Source organism: Myxine glutinosa, chromosome 12, assembly GCF_964187855.1.
Source record: "Myxine glutinosa chromosome 12, kmMyxGlut1.1, whole genome shotgun sequence".
In the NCBI taxonomy this organism is placed as follows: Eukaryota; Metazoa; Chordata; class Myxini; order Myxiniformes; family Myxinidae; genus Myxine; species Myxine glutinosa.
In genome coordinates, this window is record NC_136272.1 from 40354247 (window position 1) to 40374178 (window position 19932).

At 45.9% G+C, this 19932-nt stretch overlaps 1 protein-coding gene across 4 annotated transcripts in view; it reads left to right on the plus strand.

The window, feature by feature from the left end:
* The window catches only part of LOC137437928 (uncharacterized), a 71660-nt gene extending 52514 nt beyond the window's left edge, over positions 1–19146 (plus strand). For all 4 annotated transcript variants that reach the window (XM_068132679.2, XM_068132680.2, XM_068132682.2 and 1 more), the window contains 2 exons: positions 14279–14737; positions 17001–19146. In XM_068132679.2, coding sequence (XP_067988780.2) covers positions 14279–14737; positions 17001–18033 — 1492 coding nt within the window. In that variant the 3' untranslated portion in view covers positions 18034–19146. The remainder of the gene's footprint in view (positions 1–14278; positions 14738–17000) is intronic.
* The last annotated feature ends 786 nt before the right edge of the window (positions 19147–19932 follow it).

The window sequence follows — 19932 nt, forward strand, 5'->3', positions numbered from 1 at the left end:
ATTGGATGGCCTTGTTGCAATTTGTAAAAACGTAGGAAAAGGTCACAAGGGGTAATCACATACTGGGAGAACTAGCCTTAGACCCTACCTAGTTAATAAAACACCCCCCTCCATGTGGTGACACATCAACAACCTTAAGCTCCAGTTTCCCTGCTTAAATTAATTTGATCTCTCTGACTCTCTGGAAAATCCTCTATCTCTTTGCTAATGACTCCACTCTCTGCCACTCCATATCTCAACCCTCAGAACGGCAGGCAGCAGCCTCTTCACTCTCTGCAGACCTGGACAATATCACAAACTGGTCAAACAAATGGAACATGTCTTTCTATCCTGACAAATCTCACACTCTCACTTTGTCTCTCTGAAAAGACTGTCTGGACAACCCTCCCATCTACTTTCTGAACAATCCTCTTGAATAAGTTCTGTCACTCAAGCTTTTGGGTCATCTCTATCTGCCATGATCTTTGCTGGGAAAACTACATTTCCACGCTCGCCTTCAAAGCCAGTCGCCGACTGGGCATCCTCCGTCTGGGCATCCTCCATCGTGCGAAGTCCTTCGTTGACACAACTGAGCTCCTCACCACATACAAGGCTTTTGTCCGCAACTTTATGGAGTACTGCTCTCCCCTCTGAGCTGGTGCTCCTGCCTCACACCTAGATCAACTTCACGCTGTAGAAGCCAAAGCTTTCAGAATCATTGGTATCTCCCGTGATGAAGCCGATTCTGAGGGTCTTTCACTCGCTCACAGCAGACAGGTTGGCGGTCTTTCTATCTTCTACCGACACAAACGCAAACACAACAAACACACCGACCGGCACACAAGCACAAACACACCGACCGGCACATAAACACAAACGCACCAACCGGCACACAAACACAAACGCACCGACCGGCACACAAACACAACAAACACACCGACCGGCACACAAACACAACAAACACACCGACCGGCACACAAACACAACAAACGCACCGACCGGCACACAAACACAACAAACACACCGACCGGCACACAAACACAACAAACACACCGACCGGCACACAAACACAACAAACACCGACCGGCACACAAACACAACAAACACACCGACCGGCACACAAACACAACAAACACACCGACCGGCACACAAACACAACAAACACACCGACCGGCACACAAACGCAACAAACACACCGACCGGCACACAAACGCAACAAACACACCGACCGGCACACAAACGCAACAAACACACCGACCGGCACACAAACGCAACAAACACACCGACCGGCACACAAACACAACAAACACACCGACCGGCACACAAACGCAACAAACACACCGACCGGCACATAAACACAACAAACACACCGACCGGCACACAAACGCAACAAACACACCGACCGGCACACAAACGCAACAAACACACCGACCAGCACACAAACACAACAAACACACCGACCGGCACACAAACGCAACAAACACACCGACCGGCACACAAACGCAACAAACACACCGACCGGCACACAAACGCAACAAACACACCGACCGGCACACAAACGCAACAAACACACCGACCGGCACACAAACGCAACAAACACACCGACCGGCACACAAACACAACAAACACACCGACCGGCACACAAACGCAACAAACACACCGACCGGCACACAAACACAACAAACACACCGACCGGCACACAAACACAACAAACACACCGACCGGCACACAAACGCAACAAACACACCGACCGGCACACAAACACAACAAACACACCGACCGGCACACAAACACAACAAACACACCGACCGGCACACAAACGCAACAAACACACCGACCGGCACACAAACACAACAAACACACCGACCGGCACACAAACACAACAAACACACCGACCGGCACACAAACGCAACAAACACACCGACCGGCACACAAACACAACAAACACACCGACCGGCACATAAACACAACAAACACACCGACCGGCACGCGAAATAAGTCCTGGCGATGGTATTCGATCTCTGATTGTTCTTTCTAGTTTATTTTTTCATTTTAATGTTGCATATAGCAAGTATGCTTTGAGTGTTGTCGCAAGTGCTTTAATTGGGTGCTTTCCTCTATGACACTTTAAGTTAAGTTTAATTGTTTCGTAAATAAATGTTACAAAACAAAGTCTGTGCAAACGTTGATGTATTTGGCAACTCTCTTGCTTAATAGAAACATGAGTGTACATTTCGTAATGGATTATGCATGTCTGTAACGAAGTCTTTTGTGGTGGGAAGGTTGTTTATCAAGTAATAAAACCGAAGGAAATGCTTTAGTGGAAAAGCCTCATCGGTATTTTCATTTTGTGAAACGTACTTTAACTTCGACGTGTATTTGATAAAGCTGCCTTCGTGTTGTTTGCCTTGGGTAACAGATTCCAAGGATCTGTTACGCTTGTTGGCTGAGTAAAGACCAATACAGACTTGAATTCCTGGTTTAAACTGTAATGTTGTATGAGCTTTATTACTCCTACAAGGATGTACGGCATCTGTTATCTTTGCAATGTGATAACTTTCAATAACTGTGATTATTTTCAAAAAAAAATTGGAATCGACAGGATTGGCTTTTAACAATAACAACAACATACATGAGCTGAGGAATCGCATTTTAGGGTAGTTTTTGTTTACAACCATCTTGGCAGATCACCCGGCTGGTTTTAGCAATGACCGAACGCGTTAAAATGGCAGTCTCCTTTCAAACCAGCCAAACACCCGCCATATTGAAATAAACTTGCACTGACAGTCTCCCACAATTTCTTGTGGTAAACACGTCGTGAGGTAATTAGGCCTGGCAGCCATTGTCACTTTCATTTTGTTTTGCAATTATGGTCACAAACTATCAAAGTTGTTTGGCTGTTTGGTTTATTAACTCAACTGGACTAGGTCCAGCTGAGTTTTTGTCGACACCCAGTGTCCGTCGTCTGTCTGTCTGTCTGTCTGTAAACAATTCGACGTCTACGCTCTAAAAGTCACAAATATTGAACAAATTTGATGAAACTTGTTATGCAGCATCTTTAAGACATAAACTCGTTTGGGATTGCATTTGGGCGTTCCACACCCAAAAATGGGCACGGCAGGGCGGCCATATTGAAAAATCAATTTTTGTCATATTTTAGCACATATAAACTATATAGTTTGTGGTTCTATTATGCATATTCTAACCATATTGATATAGACCAGTTGAGTTCAGGTTCCCTGGAACCTCTAGTTTGAAATGCAATGTAAAAGTTGAACATGGGACAAATCACGTCTGCATATCGAAGAAACTGCCGCTCGACGCCCCCGGTAATGATGTGCTTTAAGATTTGTCATGCTGGACTTGATTTTTCTGAATCGTGGAAAGTAAATTATTTGTGATTGCATTTGACCCATTATCTGGGTCCCTCTAATTTGAGGGATTTGTGACATGACAAGCTATCATTAAGTTGAAACGATGTAAATTGATTTTGTGTTCATCCTGTCAATGTTTGGTTTAGCAGCATTTTCCAGACTTCCCATCGTGTGTACGTGCGTGTAGACACATGACTGATGTCTGTCCATTATGTTCTTCTCCATTTACTTGTGCAAACATAATGTCAATGAAGTTGTACCCATTTGATTTGTTTGGAGAATATATTTTAAGTTTTATAAATGGATGCAGCCAAGTCATTTGTATTTGGACTCTTTATTTATTTTTTGTGTTTTTTTTATTTTTATTTTAAATAAGGGCAGTGATATGCTATTTGCAGTTGCAATGTATGGATGTGAGTCCTGGATGGTGAAAAAGAGTGAATGTAAGTACCGAAGATTGACAGTTTTGGAGACGAATGTTAAAAATTCCCGAGACTGCGAGAACAAACCAATTTGACCACCATGTATATTATAAGCACTGGTGCTGAAACAGAAACTGTCATACTTTGGACACATAATGCATGCAGAAAATGAAAGTCTGCAGAAGTGAACCATGCTAAGTCTGGTTTAGTGAAGAAGAGGAAGAGTAAGACTGTATGTGCTGGATGGATGGGGGTAAAGGCTGCAGCCAAGCTGTCTCTTCCAGGTTTGGGGAACCATGCAGGATAGGGATGTTTGGAGAAACCTGATCACAAATGACACCAGAAGGTGGCCACTACGTGACAGAACCAGATGATAAGTGCAGTCATTTCTCTCCAACCTTTACCACATCTCTACTCCAACCAACACACAACTTTCAAACTTGACAGTCGAGGCCGGTCGGGCTAGTGTCCATATGGCAATTCGCCATTTTGATGATACTTTGTGCGTAGTACAAAAAAAGTGCTCTACCTCTTCCACGAGCCTTGACTTCATATGCAAAAGGCCAAATAAACCCTTGTGAATGCTGCCAGGCTGTTAAATCTGCTTGGTTGGCTCTTCCCCATTGTAGTATATGTTTTGGTGTTAGATACAGTGCATTCAGAAAGTATTCAGACCCCTTCACTTTTTCACATTTTGTTATGTTGCAGCCTTGTGCTGAAATCGTTTAAATTCATTTTTTCCGTCATCAATCTACACTCAATACCCCCATAATTACAAAGAGAAAACAGGATTTCAGAAAGTTTTGCAAATTTATTAAAACGAAAAAACTGAAATATCACATTGACGTAAGTATTCAGACCCTTTGCTATGACACTTGAAATTTAGCTCAGGTGCCTCCCATTTCTCTTGATCATCTTTGAGATGTTTCTTCACCTTGATTGGAGTCCACCTGTGGTAAATTCAATTGATTGGACATGATTTGGAAAGGCACACACCTCTCTATATGAAGTCTCACAGCTGACAATGCATATCAGAGCAAAAACCAAGCCATGAGGTCGAAGGAACTGCCTGCAGAGCTCAGAGACAGGATTGTGTCGAGGCACAGATCTGGGGAATCCTACAAAAAATATTCTGCTGTATTGAAGGTTCCCAAGAGCACAGTGGCCTCCATAATTCTTAAATGGAAGAAGTTTGGAACAACCAGGACTCTTCCTAGAGCTGGCCGCCCGGCCAAACTGAGCAATCGGGGAAGAAGGGCCTTGGTAATAGAGGTGACCAAGAACCCGATGGTCACTCTGGCTGAGCTCCAGATATCCTGTATGGAGATGGGAGAAACTTCCAGAAGGACAACCATCAATGCAACACTCCACCGATCTGGGCTTTAAGGCAGAGTGGCCAGGCGGAAGCCAAACAGTTCAATCTTGGTTTCATCAGACCACAGAATCTTGTTTCTCACAGTCTGAGTGTCCTTTAGGTGCTTTTTTGCAAACTCCAAGCGGGCTTTCATGTGTCTTTCACTGAGGAGAGGCTTCCGTCTGGCCACTCTGCCATAAAGCCCAGATCGGTGGAGTGTTGCAGTGATGGTTGTCCTTCTGGAAGTTTCTCCCATCTCCACACAGGATCTCTGGAGCTCAGCCAGAGTGACCATCGGGTTCTTGGTCACCTCTCTTACCAAGGCCCTTCTCCCCGGATTGCTCAGTTTGGCCGAGCGGCCAGTTCGAGGAAGGATCCTGGTTGTTCCAAACTTCTTCCATTTAAGAATTATGGAGGCCTCTGTGCTCTTGGGAACCTTCAATGCAGTAGAGCTTTTTTTGTAGGCTTCCCCTGATCTGTGCCTCGACACAATCCTGTCTCTGAGCTCTGCAGGCAGTTCCTTCGACCTCATGGCTTGGTTTTTGCTCTGATATGCATTGCAAACCCATCATCATTGTTTTTTTTTTCTCCACCGGTTTATGCCGACATGGCGCTCAAGAAATTTCATCTTGATTGGATGAAGTTTTGTACTTGTTGAATTATGACGTCATAATGGAGGCACCTATGACATCATCATTAACATATTTTATTCCCCATGGAGAGTTCTTTACAATGAGCCATGTCTCAATTTTTTCTATTCAGCGCTTTTGGATATATAGAGGTGCAACGTTTTTCGGTTTTTCCAAGATGGCGGCCGAATCACGTGACCTACGACGTCTTATCATTAAAAAATTATACAGGTGGAGTTGGACCTATGGTGAAAATTTCCTGTCAATCGGACCAACGGTTGCAGAGAACATCATATTTATTCTGTGCGGACAGACAGACAGACAGACAAACAGATGAAAAAATCACTCATAGAGTGACACTTGGCAAAACATAACAAAGTCGCATGGCACTCAGTGGAGCATCCTTTTGACGTCTTAAATAATTGGTGGTTGAATTCAGTTAGCTGACATGAAAATCCAATTCAAATTTCAAGTCAATCGGATGAAAATTGAGGCATTTAGAAATTTGAAAAAAGCGGTTGACCCTTGGCCTATGTTGACCTTTTGGCCTATGCTGATCTTAAAAATAGTTGGTTGAATTCAGTTAACTGATATGTAAATCCCATTCAAATTTCAAGTGAATCAGATGAAAATTGAGGATTTTAGAAATTTGAAATGGTTGTTGACTTTTGGCCTATGTTGCTCTTTTGGCCTATGGTGATCTCAAAAATAGTTGGTGGTTGAATTCAGTAAGCCGATATGTAAATCCTCTTCAAATTTCAAATCGATCGGATGAAAATTGAGGATTTTAGAAATTTGAAAAAAGTGGTTGACCTTTGGCCTATGTTGACCTTTTGGCAGAAGCTAATCTCAAAAATAGTTGGTGGTTGAATTCAGTTTGCCGATATGTAAATCCTCTTCAAATTTCAAATCGATCGGATGAAAATTGAGGATTTTAGAAATTTGAAAAAAGTGGTTGACCTTTGGCCTATGTTGACCTTTTGGCAGAAGCTAATCTCAAAAATAGTTGGTGGTTGAATTCAGTTTGCCGATATGTAAATCCTCTTCAAATTTCAAATCGATCGGATGAAAATTGAGGATTTTAGAAATTTGAAAAAAGTGGTTGACCTTTGGCCTATGTTGACCTTTTGGCAGAAGCTAATCTCAAAAATAGTTGGTGGTTGAATTCAGTTTGCCGATATGTAAATCCTCTTCAAATTTCAAGTCAATCGGATAAAAATTGAGGATTTTCGAAATTAAAAAAAGTTGTTGACCTTTGGCCTACATTGACCTTTTGGCACTCGCTGATCTCAAAAATAGTTGGTGGTTGAATTCAGTAAGCGGATATGTAAATCCTATTCAAATTTCAAGTCAATCGGATGAACATTGAGGATTTTAAAATTTGAAAAAAGTGGTTGACCTTTGCCTATTTTGACCTTTTGACCCCAAAAATATATAGGATTTTGTCGGACCACGAACTCTACCATTTGTTAAAGTTTCGTGAAGATCGGTTTAAAATTGTGACCTGTAGGCAAGTATAAGTGAGCAGACAGTCACACACACACACACCACACACCACACACACCGGAGTGATCAACATACTTGCAAAAAAAAAAAAATTGCCATGGAACAAACAAACGGACTCAAATGCAATACCCTCTCCTCTGGCGAGGGTAACTAGTTATTCAAACTCGGAAAACATTATGGAGAAACAATCTGCTTCTGATCATTCTTCTTTTTCAAACTCGCCCCCACGTGCCTGGGGTGCGACGTGCGGTGCCTCTAGTGATGCCTTGCCTGCTAAAAATGTACTATTTTATTTTCGTAAAATCGATACGTAAAAACGTTCACTGACCTCGTGTTGAAATTCCGCCATGGTGGTTTGAACTTTGAAAACGATCAACTGACATTTTGTACTATGTGTGACTTGATATATTTTTGAATTGAATTACGACAATTCCCACTTTAATTGTCCCCCCGTCGCACCACGGAGCGAAAGGGGGGACTATGGTTTTCCCGTGCGTGCGTGCGTGCGTGCGGCGTGCGTAAGCGAAGGACCGAATTCTAATTTGGTGTGAGGGTGCAACCCACGTCAAAATCCAAGATGGCCGCGGCCATGTATGTCTGATGCCATGTATGTCTGAACCTTGTGAGCGGAATATCTTGAAAAATAAGCGAAGTACCAACTTCTAATCTGGTGTGTGGGTGTATCTACGCATAAGGGAGAACGTTATTGAAAATTGGGTCGCCACGTCGAAATCCAAGATGGCCGCCGCCATGTACGTCTGAACCTTGTCAGCGGAATATCTTGAAAAATAAGCGAAGTACCAACTTCTAATCTGGTGTGTGGGTGTATCTACGCATAAGGGAGAACGTTATTGAAAATTGAGTCGCCACGTCAAAATCCAAGATGGCCGCCACCATATATATGTCTCAACCTTGTGAGTGGAATATCTTGAAAAATAAGCGAAGTACCAACTTCTAATCTGGTGTGTGGGTGTATCTACGCATAAGGGAGAACGTTATTGAAAATTGGGTCGCCACGTCAAAATCCAAGATGGCCGCCACCATATATATGTCTCAACCTTGTGAGTGGAATATCTTGAAAAATAAGCGAAGTACCAACTTCTAATCTGGTGTGTGGGTGTATCTACGCATAAGGGAGAACGTTATTGAAAATTGGGTCGCCACGTCAAAATCCAAGATGGCCGCCACCATATATATGTCTGAACCTTGTGAGCGGAATATCTTGAAAAATAAGGGAAGTAATAACTTCTAATCTGGTGTGTGGGTGTATCTTGGCATAAGGAAGAACGCTATTTAAAATTGGGTCGCCACGTCAAAGTCCAAGATGGCCGCCACCATATATATGCCTGAACCTTGTGAGCGAAATATCTTGAATAATAAGCGAAGTACCAACTTCTAATCTGGTGTGTGGGTGTATTTAGGCATAAGGAAGAACGCTATTGAAAATTGGGGCACCACGTCAAGATCCAATATGGCCGCCACCATATATATGTCTGAACCTTGTGAGCGGAATATCTTGAAAAATAAGCGAAGTGCCAACTTCCAATCTGGTGTGTGGGTGTATCTTGGCATAAGGAAGAACGCTATTGAAAATTGGGTCGCCACGTCAACATCCAAGATGGCCGCCTTGCGTATGCCACTTTGTCAACTCGCATCACTTCACCGACGGGGGACCGAGGCCTAACGCTTGTTCCCCCTCCATCCCCTCCCTTACCTCAAATGGCTACACAGCTGACACCGTACGTGACAATGCCTCAACTCTGTGTTTGCCTCTGTTTTCTTCACCCTCTCTTTTGCTCAAGGTCATCTGCCATCAGCTTGGAAATCAACCAACATTACCGCTTAACACAAAAAGGTGCAAAAACAGATCCTTGCAACGACAGACCAATCAGCTTGCTCCCAATAATCAGCAAGTTCATGGAATCAATCATCACTTCTGACATTAAATCCTTCCTCTTCTCCAATGGCTTGATCTCGGATCATCAATTTGGATTCAGACCAGGTCATTCCACTCTGGACATGATGCTTCTGCTGTCTCAACAATGGATGGAGGTCCTTAATGCCAAACAGAAAATCAGAGCTGTCTCCCTTGACATATTACGTGCCTTCGATACGGTCTGGCACCCCGCTCTGCTCTCCAAACTCTCCTCCTGTGGTATCCATGGAAATCTCCATGCATGGTTTGTGGACTTCCTCTCTGGTCGTAGTCAACGTGTGGCCCTGAATGGATTTCTCTCATCTCCCCTTCCTGTTCAGGCTGGAGTTCCCCAAGGCAGTGTTCTGGGCCCTGTGCTTTTTCTGGTCTTCATCAATGATCTCTCTGACTCTGGAAAATCCTCTCTATCTCTTTCATCCGCAGCTCAATGGAATACCGTTCTTCCCTCTGGGCTAGTGCTCCTTCCTCGCACCTAGCTCGGCTTCACGCTGTTGAAACAAAAGCTTTCAGAATCATTGGAATCTCCCGCGATGAAGCTAACTCCGAGGGCCTTTTACTCACTCACCGCAGGCAGGTTGGTGGTCTTTGTCTTCTACCGACTCCTCTCCAGCCTCGCTCCCCCAGCTCTGTCTGTGCTCTGTCCCCCAAATATTCCTACAGGACGCACACAATCTGCCTGCAACCCTGTTATGGTTAAACTGCCAAAATCAAGACTCTCGATTCACCTTCACTCTTTCATTCCTCTTTACTCCCACCTCTGGAACAAACTCCCCCACTCTCTTCAATCCCACTCCTTCCTCCAGGTCTTTAGAACAGCTGTTCACCACCATCTCTTATCTTCCCCCATCCAAAACCTTGATCTTTTCTACCCCTGCTAATTTCACACCAGATCCACTTCTTTGAAATAACAACTTCTTTCCTGGAAGTCCTAGCAGTGTCCATGTGTTTTATACCTCGAACCACCCCCTCCGCCCCCCTCCCACCTTCCCATTCCCCACGCCCCCAAGCCCTCTCCCTCCCACAGATCTCCCGATCTCCCTGATCCCCATTCTGACCTTCCCATTCTCCTCTCCTCTCCTCTCCATCCTCTCCTCTCCATCCACCATCCTCCATCCTCCATCCATCCTCCATCCACCTCTCCATCCATTCAAGCCTTCCCATTCTGACCACAGATCTCCCGATTCTCTGCTGTTGTACTTATGTGCTTCCCTCTCTCCCCCCCATCTTGTCTCGCGCTGCCTTTATTGTATGTTTTGTGTGTCCGTTTTTTTTTGTGATTAATGTTAGCTCTTACATGAGCCTCGATCTTGTATACAAAAAAAAAAAAAAACCCCTTTGGGATTGTAGTTTTGACGTACTTTATGTGTGTTTGTATAGATTACCGAAACAAATTAACCAGCAGGATCGACGTGAAGGCTTCCGCAGCCGAGCCTGGTTACTCCGTGGGGAAACTCAGTTATGAAGGCAATATAATTGGGAGGATTACAATGATTAAAACAACTATGGAACGCGTGAACTCCAAGCACTCATCATTAAATGCTTGATCTTAACCAGCTATGGTATTCATAGGATACTTATCCAATGCAGTCAACCTCACTCCTCTTTCCTCACCCCTCACCCCTTACTCCTCTCTATCCTCACTCTCCTCTTCCACCTCCCCACACCCTTCTCCCACCCGCACCCTTCTCCCACCCGCACCCTTTTCCCACCCGCACTCTTCTCCCACCCCCACTCTTCTCCCACCCCCACTCTTCTCCCACCCGCACTCTTCTCCCACCCGCACTCTTCTCACACCCGCACTCTTCTCCCACCCGCACTCTTCTCCCACCCGCACCCTTCTCCCACCCGCACTCTTCTCCCACCCGCACTCTTCTCCCACCCGCACTCTTCTCCCACCCGCACTCTTCTCCCACCCGCCCTCTTCTCCCACCCGCACTCTTCTCCCACCCGCACTCTTCTCCCACCCGCACTCTTCTCCCACCCGCACTCTTCTCCCACCCGCACTCTTCTCCCACCCGCACTCTTCTCCCACCCGCACTCTTCTCCCACCCGCACTCTTCTCCCACCCGCACTCTTCTCCCACCCGCAATCTTCTCCCACCCGCAATCTTCTCCCACCCGCACTCTTCTCCCACCCGCACTCTTCTCCCACCCGCACTCTTCTCCCACCCGCACTCTTCTCCCACCCGCCCTCTTCTCCCACCCGCACTCTTCTCCCACCCGCACTCTTCTCCCACCCGCACTCTTCTCCCACCCGCACTCTTCTCCCACCCGCACTCTTCTCCCACCCGCACTCTTCTCCCACCCGCACTCTTCTCCCACCCGCACTCTTCTCCCACCCGCACTCTTCTCCCACCCGCAATCTTCTCCCACCCGCAATCTTCTCCCACCCGCACTCTTCTCCCACCCGCACTCTTCTCCCACCCGCACTCTTCTCCCACCCGCACTCTTCTCCCACCCGCACTCTTCTCCCACCCGCACTCTTCTCCCACCCGCACTCTTCTCCCACCCGCACTCTTCTCCCACCCGCACTCTTCTCCCACCCGCACTCTTCTCCCATCTGCACGCCTCTCCTCTCCATGCTCCTTTCCTCACTCCTCTCTCCTCACTCTCCTCTCCACCCCTCTCTTCTTCTTTCAACACCCTCACTTCTCTCCTCTCTATCTCGCTTCCCTCCCCCTCCAATTCACTCCCTCTCCTCTCCTCTCCCCTCCCCTCCCCCTCTCCTCTCCTCTCCCCTCCCCTCCCCCTCTCCCTCTCCTCTCCTCTCCCCTCCCCTCCCCCTCTCCACCCCTATCTCCTTCTTTCCCTCCCCTTTTTCCTCCCTTCCCACTTCTATCCCCACCCTTTCCTCCCTTCCTCCTCCCATCCCTCCCGTCCTCCTCCCTTCCTCTTCCCCTCCCATCCCCTATCTCTCTTCCCTTCCCTCCACCTGATCTCTTCCCTCCTCCTCTCCCCTTCCATCCCTTCCCCCTGCTCCCTTCCCCTCTCCCACTCACTTCTCCTCTCCCGCTCCCTTCCCCTCTACCACTCCCTTCCCCTCTCCTGCTCCCCCCTCTCGCCTCCCTTCCCTACCCCCCCCCCCTCCCCTCATCTCTTCTCCACCTCTCTTTATATTCCCTGCACAAAGCGACTGTGTTTCCCGGCAACGCCAGGTACTTTTGCTAGTACAAAATAATTCTTATTCATCCTCACTATATATCTCAAAACTATGAAATTGTACACTGGCAACAATGATATAATATGCAAACCATGTGTGTGGTTGTGAAGCTGGTCCTTCCTGTCTTCCTGTTCACTTCCTGCAAAGACTGATGCTATCACTTGTGGCGGTGATTTTATAGTTATTTACAACTGATGAGGGTGAAAGAAGTTGAAACATTGCTTGGGATATACATCTTATAACTTTTAATATCCCTACATAATTATTCTTGTTTTCCTACTTGTGCCTTTAGGTGTACAGGGCTGCCGAAACAGTTTCATTGGCTAGGCCGCTGGGGGTTACAACCTGGACGGTTCGCCACTCCATACTTGACTGCAAGTGTCGGAATTTGGAATTTGTTCATGTGGCCGGCGATAGCTCGCCTTTTCTCAGCGAAAGACAGACACCGTGGGATCTTTAACGTCCACCAACTAATGCTTGCAGACGGGACGGGATGATACACACATTGATGAATCGCCCTGCCTGTGAAACACCGGGATGGCAGTTTAGCACCAAGTTGACGTTTGAATCTAGGCTAGACAGCTTGGATGCAAGTCTTCAAACCTCCATGTTATTCTGCCAGCCATTCCTACATAATAGTTGTGAAAAATACTGAACAAAATATCAAAACAGGTTCCCCCATGCTTACACAATATGAATCAAGGTGCATATCCCCCCCCCCCCCCAAAAAAAAATTAATTAATTAATTATGATCATTTTTATTCCTGCTCCGACGAAGCTGCTGGAGACATTATGTTTTCAGGTTGTCTGTCCGTCCGTCCGTGATGGGTTTTCTTTACTGCGATAACTTGAGAACGGCTGAAGGGATCTGAGTCAAACTTGGTGCAGGTAAGTATAATGAGGTAAAGATGAACCAATTAGATTTTGTGGTCACGAGGTCGAAGGTCAAGAGGTCATGTTAGGTAAAAAAAATACTGTTACCGTGATAACTTGTGAACCATTGATGGGATTCTGACCAATGTTGGTTGGTACACATATGTATTATGATGCAAAGATGAACTTATTTGATTTGGAGTCGAGAGGTCAAAGGTCCAAGTTTGTAAAAGGTCTATAACTTGGAAATGGCTGAAGGGATCCAATGCAAACTTGGTACAGTTATGTATGATGATGTAAAGATTAAATAATTCGATTTTTGAGGTCAAAGGTCAAATGTCAGGCATCCTGTCAGGTAAAAATTCTGTTACTGAGCTAACTTGCGAACCAGTCATGGGATTTTCACCAAACCTGGTATAATTATATATTATGATGCAAATATAAACTGATTCAATTTTGTGGTCAAGAGGTCAAAGATCAGAGGTCATGTTAAGTTAAAAAATTATGTTGTCATGCCAACTTGTGAACAAGTGATGGAGTTTTTAACAAACTTGGTATAAGTATATATTATGATGCTAAGATGAACTGATTAGATTTTGGCATCAACGGTGAGGAGTCAGGTGATTTTGGCAGTCGTGGGTGAGGTAAAAATATGATAACTTGAGAACGGCTGAATGGATTTAAATCAAACTTGGTGCAAGTATGTATAATGATGTAATAATGTGGGCGGAGGTACATCGGTCGACATTGACGTTTAGAATGACAGTTGTAGTTATCCTGATGATTGGAAAATTGTTAGTCGGAAAGTTCCATGTTTGAACGTCCATTGGTTGTTGTTTTAATCCCCCAGTTTCTTGAATGTCTGGTAACTTTGCAAACAATTTATTGGTTATTTTGTGCTATTCTTCACTCTGCAGGCCTTTGCAATTTTAACTGCTCCTTCATTATTTTATTTTATATTCATCATCGACTTGTAAGTGCTCAATGATGTATTTGTTGCTCGTGTTTGTTCTAATTTTCTTCTGCTGCTGCTTCTTCTTCCATAGTGAGGAGCTCGCTCGTTCAGAGGTACAAAGGCCAAACCAGCGAAGCAAAGACGGTGAAGCAAAAGATCCAACCGAAGGCATGAACGAGGGTGCAGAAGATGCGAAAGGTTGCAAACAGGAGGCACACATGAAACCTCCACTCGCGTCTGGAGGTGATGGAATTATATCGGGAACTGGCACGTCGGCACCACCTCATCTGCAGCAAGCGGCACCACCACCTCCTCCGCTTCCTTCACCCCAGCCTCCCTCGCATGCCGGATCGAGCACCGTTGAGGAGGTGGTGGAAAGTGTGGTGCAAGCGAGTGCCTCGGTTATACGAGCCGAGAAGCGTAAAAGAGCCAGCCGAGGTCCAGCGCCACCCATGTACGATGACCCCTCATTGCCTGCTGACTGGGTTCGTAAATTGAAGCAGAGAAAGTCTGGCCGTTCTGCTGGGAAATACGACGTATACATTTTTAAGTGAGTAGTGCAATTGAACTGTTAGGTAATGTGTATCACCACTTGCTGGTTATCCAGACCCCACAACTCCTGCTGCACTGCATTGGGTGAAAGTGATAAAATGATGCTTTAACAAAGATTTATTTTCGGTTGTTTGTCGGACGAATTGCAGCTCGATTGTTAACTTGTGCTGAGATACAGTGCTTGGTTTGCTGGCAAACTGATTTGCCCCTTTCCTTTGGTGTTGCATTTGCAGACCTGTGACCTGTTAAAGATGGGGCTGGCAGGATAGCGATGATGTGTAATGTACTCTCCCTCAAGCTCTCTAGTCTGGGTTTGATTCTTCATGCGACCATTAATTCTCTTCCTGGTGTTCAGGAAGCTTGTTTGTAGCAATGAGTGTCCCTCGAATTGATGTTAATCCGGGTGTAACATACGCCGGCATTATCTGGCGGTCATTAAAGATCCCATGGTTCCCTTCACAAACACATCTATGGGGAGGACAATTGTCTATAGGAGAGCACGGACGATCCCTATTGGCTGGCATCCATGGGGAGAAAGAAATTCCTTCTTTGGAAATGTGTGTGGTGAGAAAGGCATCCCTCGGTGCCCAGATTGCCTCGGGAAGTGACAGTATTTTCCCAAGCGCAGTTGCTATGTTTATGTCGTCTCAGTTCTGTGTCATCTCATATTCATCTGTATGTCAATGTGTGTGGCAGCTCACGCTGAACCTTAGATTCTGTAAAAAGAAAAACAAATCGTGCAGTGTCATGCCTTGGATCTCTCGTTATTGAGAACTCCCGCTGGCCCTCCCAAAAACAGTATACAAGCTATCACTGGTACCCTAAACAAATTCCAAATTCCTCCGCCTTCTAATTTTCTCCCTTTCCTTTCCTTCTCTCGGTTTTCGTTTTTCTCAATTTGCCTCCTTCCTTCCCTCCTAATCCTCACTCCTCTCCTCTCACTCTTCTCTCCCTCCTCACTCTTCTTTCCCCTCACTCTCCTCTCCCCTCACTATTCTCCTTCCACCCTCACTATTCTCCTTCCAGCCTCACTCCCCTCCTTCCTCCAGCCTCACTCCTCTCCTTCCTCCACCCTCACTCCTCTCCTTCCTCCTCCCTCACTCCTCTCCTTCTTCCTCCTTCCCTCCTCTCCTGCCTCCTTCCCTCCTCTCCTTCCTCCTCCCTCACTCCTCTCCTTCCTCCTCCCTCACTCCTCTCCTTCCTCCTCCCTCATACCTCTCCTTCCTCCTCCCTCATACCTCTCCTTCCTCCTCCCTCATACCTCTCCTTCCTCCTCCCTCATACCTCTCCTTTCCCCTCCCTCATACCTCTCCTCCCTCCTTCCTCCTCCCTCATACCTCTCCTTCCTCCTCCCTTATTCCTCTCCTCCCTCATTCCTCTCCTCCCTCATTCCTCTCTTTCCTCCTCCCTCTCCTTCATCCTCCCTCTCCTTCCTCCTCCCTAAATCCTCTCCTTCTCCTCACTCTCCTCTCCCTCCTCACCCCTCTCATCTCGTTTCCGCACTCCTCACTCTTCTCTCCCCTCTCACTTTTCCTCTCCTTTCCCCTCACTCCTCTCCTCCCCGTTTCCTTTCCCCCCCCTCCAAACCTCTTAATGTGTGTACATAATAAATATATGACCCCAAATCAAAATGGTAAATGAAATCAAAACTTGTCTGAAATTAGATTGTGGTAACAACAAATGTTTATCTTGGTAAACAAGCATTCTGAGTATTGCGCTGCAATACATGTCCCCTACCGGCAGTCTGTCGTCCGGAAAACTGTTGGGGAAATTACCAAAGTTCAAAGTGCCATAACTTTGTCAAAAATGATCGAAACGTCGTGAAGTTCGAACTTGATGTGTAACTTATCATGAGGAAACCATGTACCAAGTTTGAAATCATTAACATTAAGAGTTTAGAAAAAAAGTCCGGAAAACTGTTCTTTGCGTGATGGACAGACTGACAAACTGACGGACGGAGTGCAAACCCATAGTCCCCTCCGGTGTACACCGGTAGAGGACAAATAATATCATAAAAAGTAGCATCAATACCTTTGAAAAATCAACAAAATACTTATGGATTGTTACTGAAGTCCAAATAAAGAGAAGGCAATTGTATTTTTTCTTCAAATGATTTTAAGGGAGCCGCTTTGTTGGTTTGATGTTGGAACCTCAATTTGTTTAATGCAAGTGAATCTTGTCAAATGTGTTGATAATTTGATATAATTTCAGATATTTGAGTTGAAGTTTGCAAATAACCAAATTATTGCTGCCTGTTTCAGTCCACAGGGTAAGCAGTTCCGTTCACATGCTGAGCTTCGTGTCTTCTTCAATAAGATTGGTGAAACCGCACTCAAACCTGAGGACTTTGATTTCACCGTGGGCGGCAGAAGCCGCTCAGACGGCCGGGGAATTCGGCTTCCAAAAACCCCACGTTCTCCCCGCCCAACCGGAGCAACTCGTGGCCGGGGCAGGGGTAGAGGACGAGGTCGTGGCCGTGGTCGAGGGAGGGGCGGAAGAGGCAGGGGTTCACCCGGCAGGCCCCGGAGCCTTCCCGTGAGTTCGCAGCATAATCCCACCATGGGTACCAGCGTCATCCTGCCAACGGGCAAGCCCATGCTCGTGAAGTTGCCTGTGCCAACTCCGGTGGACATTGGTGCCATGGTCCTACCATTTAAGCGCAAGCGTGGCCGCAAACCCAAAGGCAGCAGCAGTAGTAGCACCGAGGCAGCATCTCAACCGCTTCCACCTTTGAAGAAAGCCCGTCTGGAAGCTGCAACATGGGAAGCGCAGGCTAGGCTGACTGAGACCACTGAGGTTGCACAGACGATCGTAAGCAAAGCGGTGTCTGTAGTAACTGCCGTGACTGCTCCTGTGACTGCTCCTGTGACTGCAGCCATAACTACGGTTCAACCCGTGGTTGAAGCTAGGTCCGAGAGCACCGTACAGAGTTACCCACCAGCAAGCCAGCCTGAGGACCGATTGCCCAAGGTAAATCTCAAGTTTTACAAGCAACGCTCGATAAGCAGAGACGTTTTGGCCGAGAAAGGTAAGAAAAGAGAGGAGCCAAGGGTCTTGGTTTCCCAACCCCAACAGCAGCCACTGCCACTGCTCTCCGCAGCCAAAGAACAGGCCAGGATTGAATCGCAGCCCTCGAGTCAATGGGCGTCGGATGGAAATAAAGCGAAGCCCGTCATCGTGATGCGTGCGCCTGCCACAGAGTCGGCCGTAGCAGTTCCGGACAGCAGTTCGTCTCCGTCGCAACCCGACCAGGGACGTATCGTCGAATCTCGCGCGTCTTCCGAGGGTGATTGAAGAGCCCCACAGCACAGGCACGGGTCGGCACACTTCAAAACTGAGCCCGGAGGGGCGTAAAACTCTCCTTTTTAGTTTTCCTTTTACTTACAAAGGCAACTGATTATTTTAGCCATGTTTGTTTGTTCGTTTTTTTGTTTTTGCAAGGGACCGCTCTCCCTTTCTTCCTCGTTGGGCCGCACGAGTCGAATCGGTCTGACCGACTCGCTCCACTTCCATGCTCCGTTGGTGAGCCTTTATCCCGCAGCACTTCCTGCTCGTGTGGTCTCGCAACTCTTCATCTGGAGACGTTCTCCACGCATCTTGCAGTGAAACGTGCCAGTGTTGCAATCAATCTTCCAGATTAACCCTGTACTTTTGCGATGCAGTTACCGGAAACGTTTCTCCATTTCTCCAGTGTCAATCTATTTAACCAGTCTTTCAGATATGTATGAAATTGCTTGAGAATAGCAACTGTGTACCCTGGCAGTACTATTTTAAGTAACGTTTTCAATATATATATATATAGCTCTGTTACATTTTATGTATTTTGCAGCTTTACGATAACACGTGCTAGTTGATGTCCCGCCTTCCATGTGCCGCACACCCATTGCCCGCGTCCCCCATGCCCAGTGTGGAACGCTGTGCATACTGTGGCCTTTTACGCGCGATGGTTATTTATTTGTGGAGGTTTTCCCCAGATCCAGTGGAAAAGAATTTTTTGGGGGGGATTTGGGGGGAGAGATTTTTTAAATAGGTCTGTCACTCGTGCAATGAAGAATGTTGCTTTTTTATGTTGCACTCCAAGGCGAAATTCGGCTTTGTTAAAGCTTCGTCCTGCCTATGTTAGTGAAATGTTTTAGACAAAAAGCACTGAATACAATATATATAAATATATATATATATATAATATAGTATCAAGTGATGTGTCCAAGTTTTCTGAAGTTTTTGGGCTTCGCTGGTACAGTGAAAAAATGCTGCTTTGTGTTTTGCTGTCAATAATCACCATGCAATGAAGTTGTTAATACGTGCTTGCTTTTAACAATCGTTGTCTTTTGTTTAATGCACCAGTTGGCGGTTCCGTTTTGAAGTAACGTGCGTTTCCACCTTAAATACACAAATATTTGCTTCGGATGATGTGTACGGTTGCTTTTATATCTTTCTGGCACATATGCCCATCGAGGACCGGTGGTGGGATGGAACACCGTTCAATAGCACGGGAGTGCCGTAGAGCGACGACGATCCCACGATGAATGGAATAAATGCAAACAGCAACTATAGTCCAAGCCATTTAGCCCAAATATGGGGCCAGATAGGAAAAAACTGCAACACTACATATCAGTGCGAAATTGTATGCAGTAATATATACCAGATAACATATCAAAAGTCTAAAGCTCTAAAAATATGGGGTGTCTGTCAAAATCACTGGTACATGGACCCCCCTTTTCATCCTTTTGCGGTACGATTTGTTCACATTTTGCGATACATTCCGAGCACATGGTATATAATTATACTTTTAATATCAGGAATTACAGCATGTTACAGCCCCAGTACGGCCCGTACGGAACAAAAAAATAAGCACGTAAACAAAATTCCCAATAGCTAAATACTGATCACTGATATGCAAATACATGAATCACTTGTCATGACTGTTTCAGAATTATGGCACATTTTGTTGATTAAAATCACAAACTCATAATAAAATCACATATAGAGAAACTAATAATACTGACTCATAAAATACTGTCGGAAGTCAAGGATTCGCTTAAAAGTAAAAAAATGTCCACAATTAACTAATTCAGCTGCATGTAACAGTCTATAACAACAGTCCACTATCTAATCATCATTTACTACCAAGAGGATCAGACAGGAGGAGTGCATTCAGGACAGCATCCAGGAGGATGTGTGCCCGTACAGCCC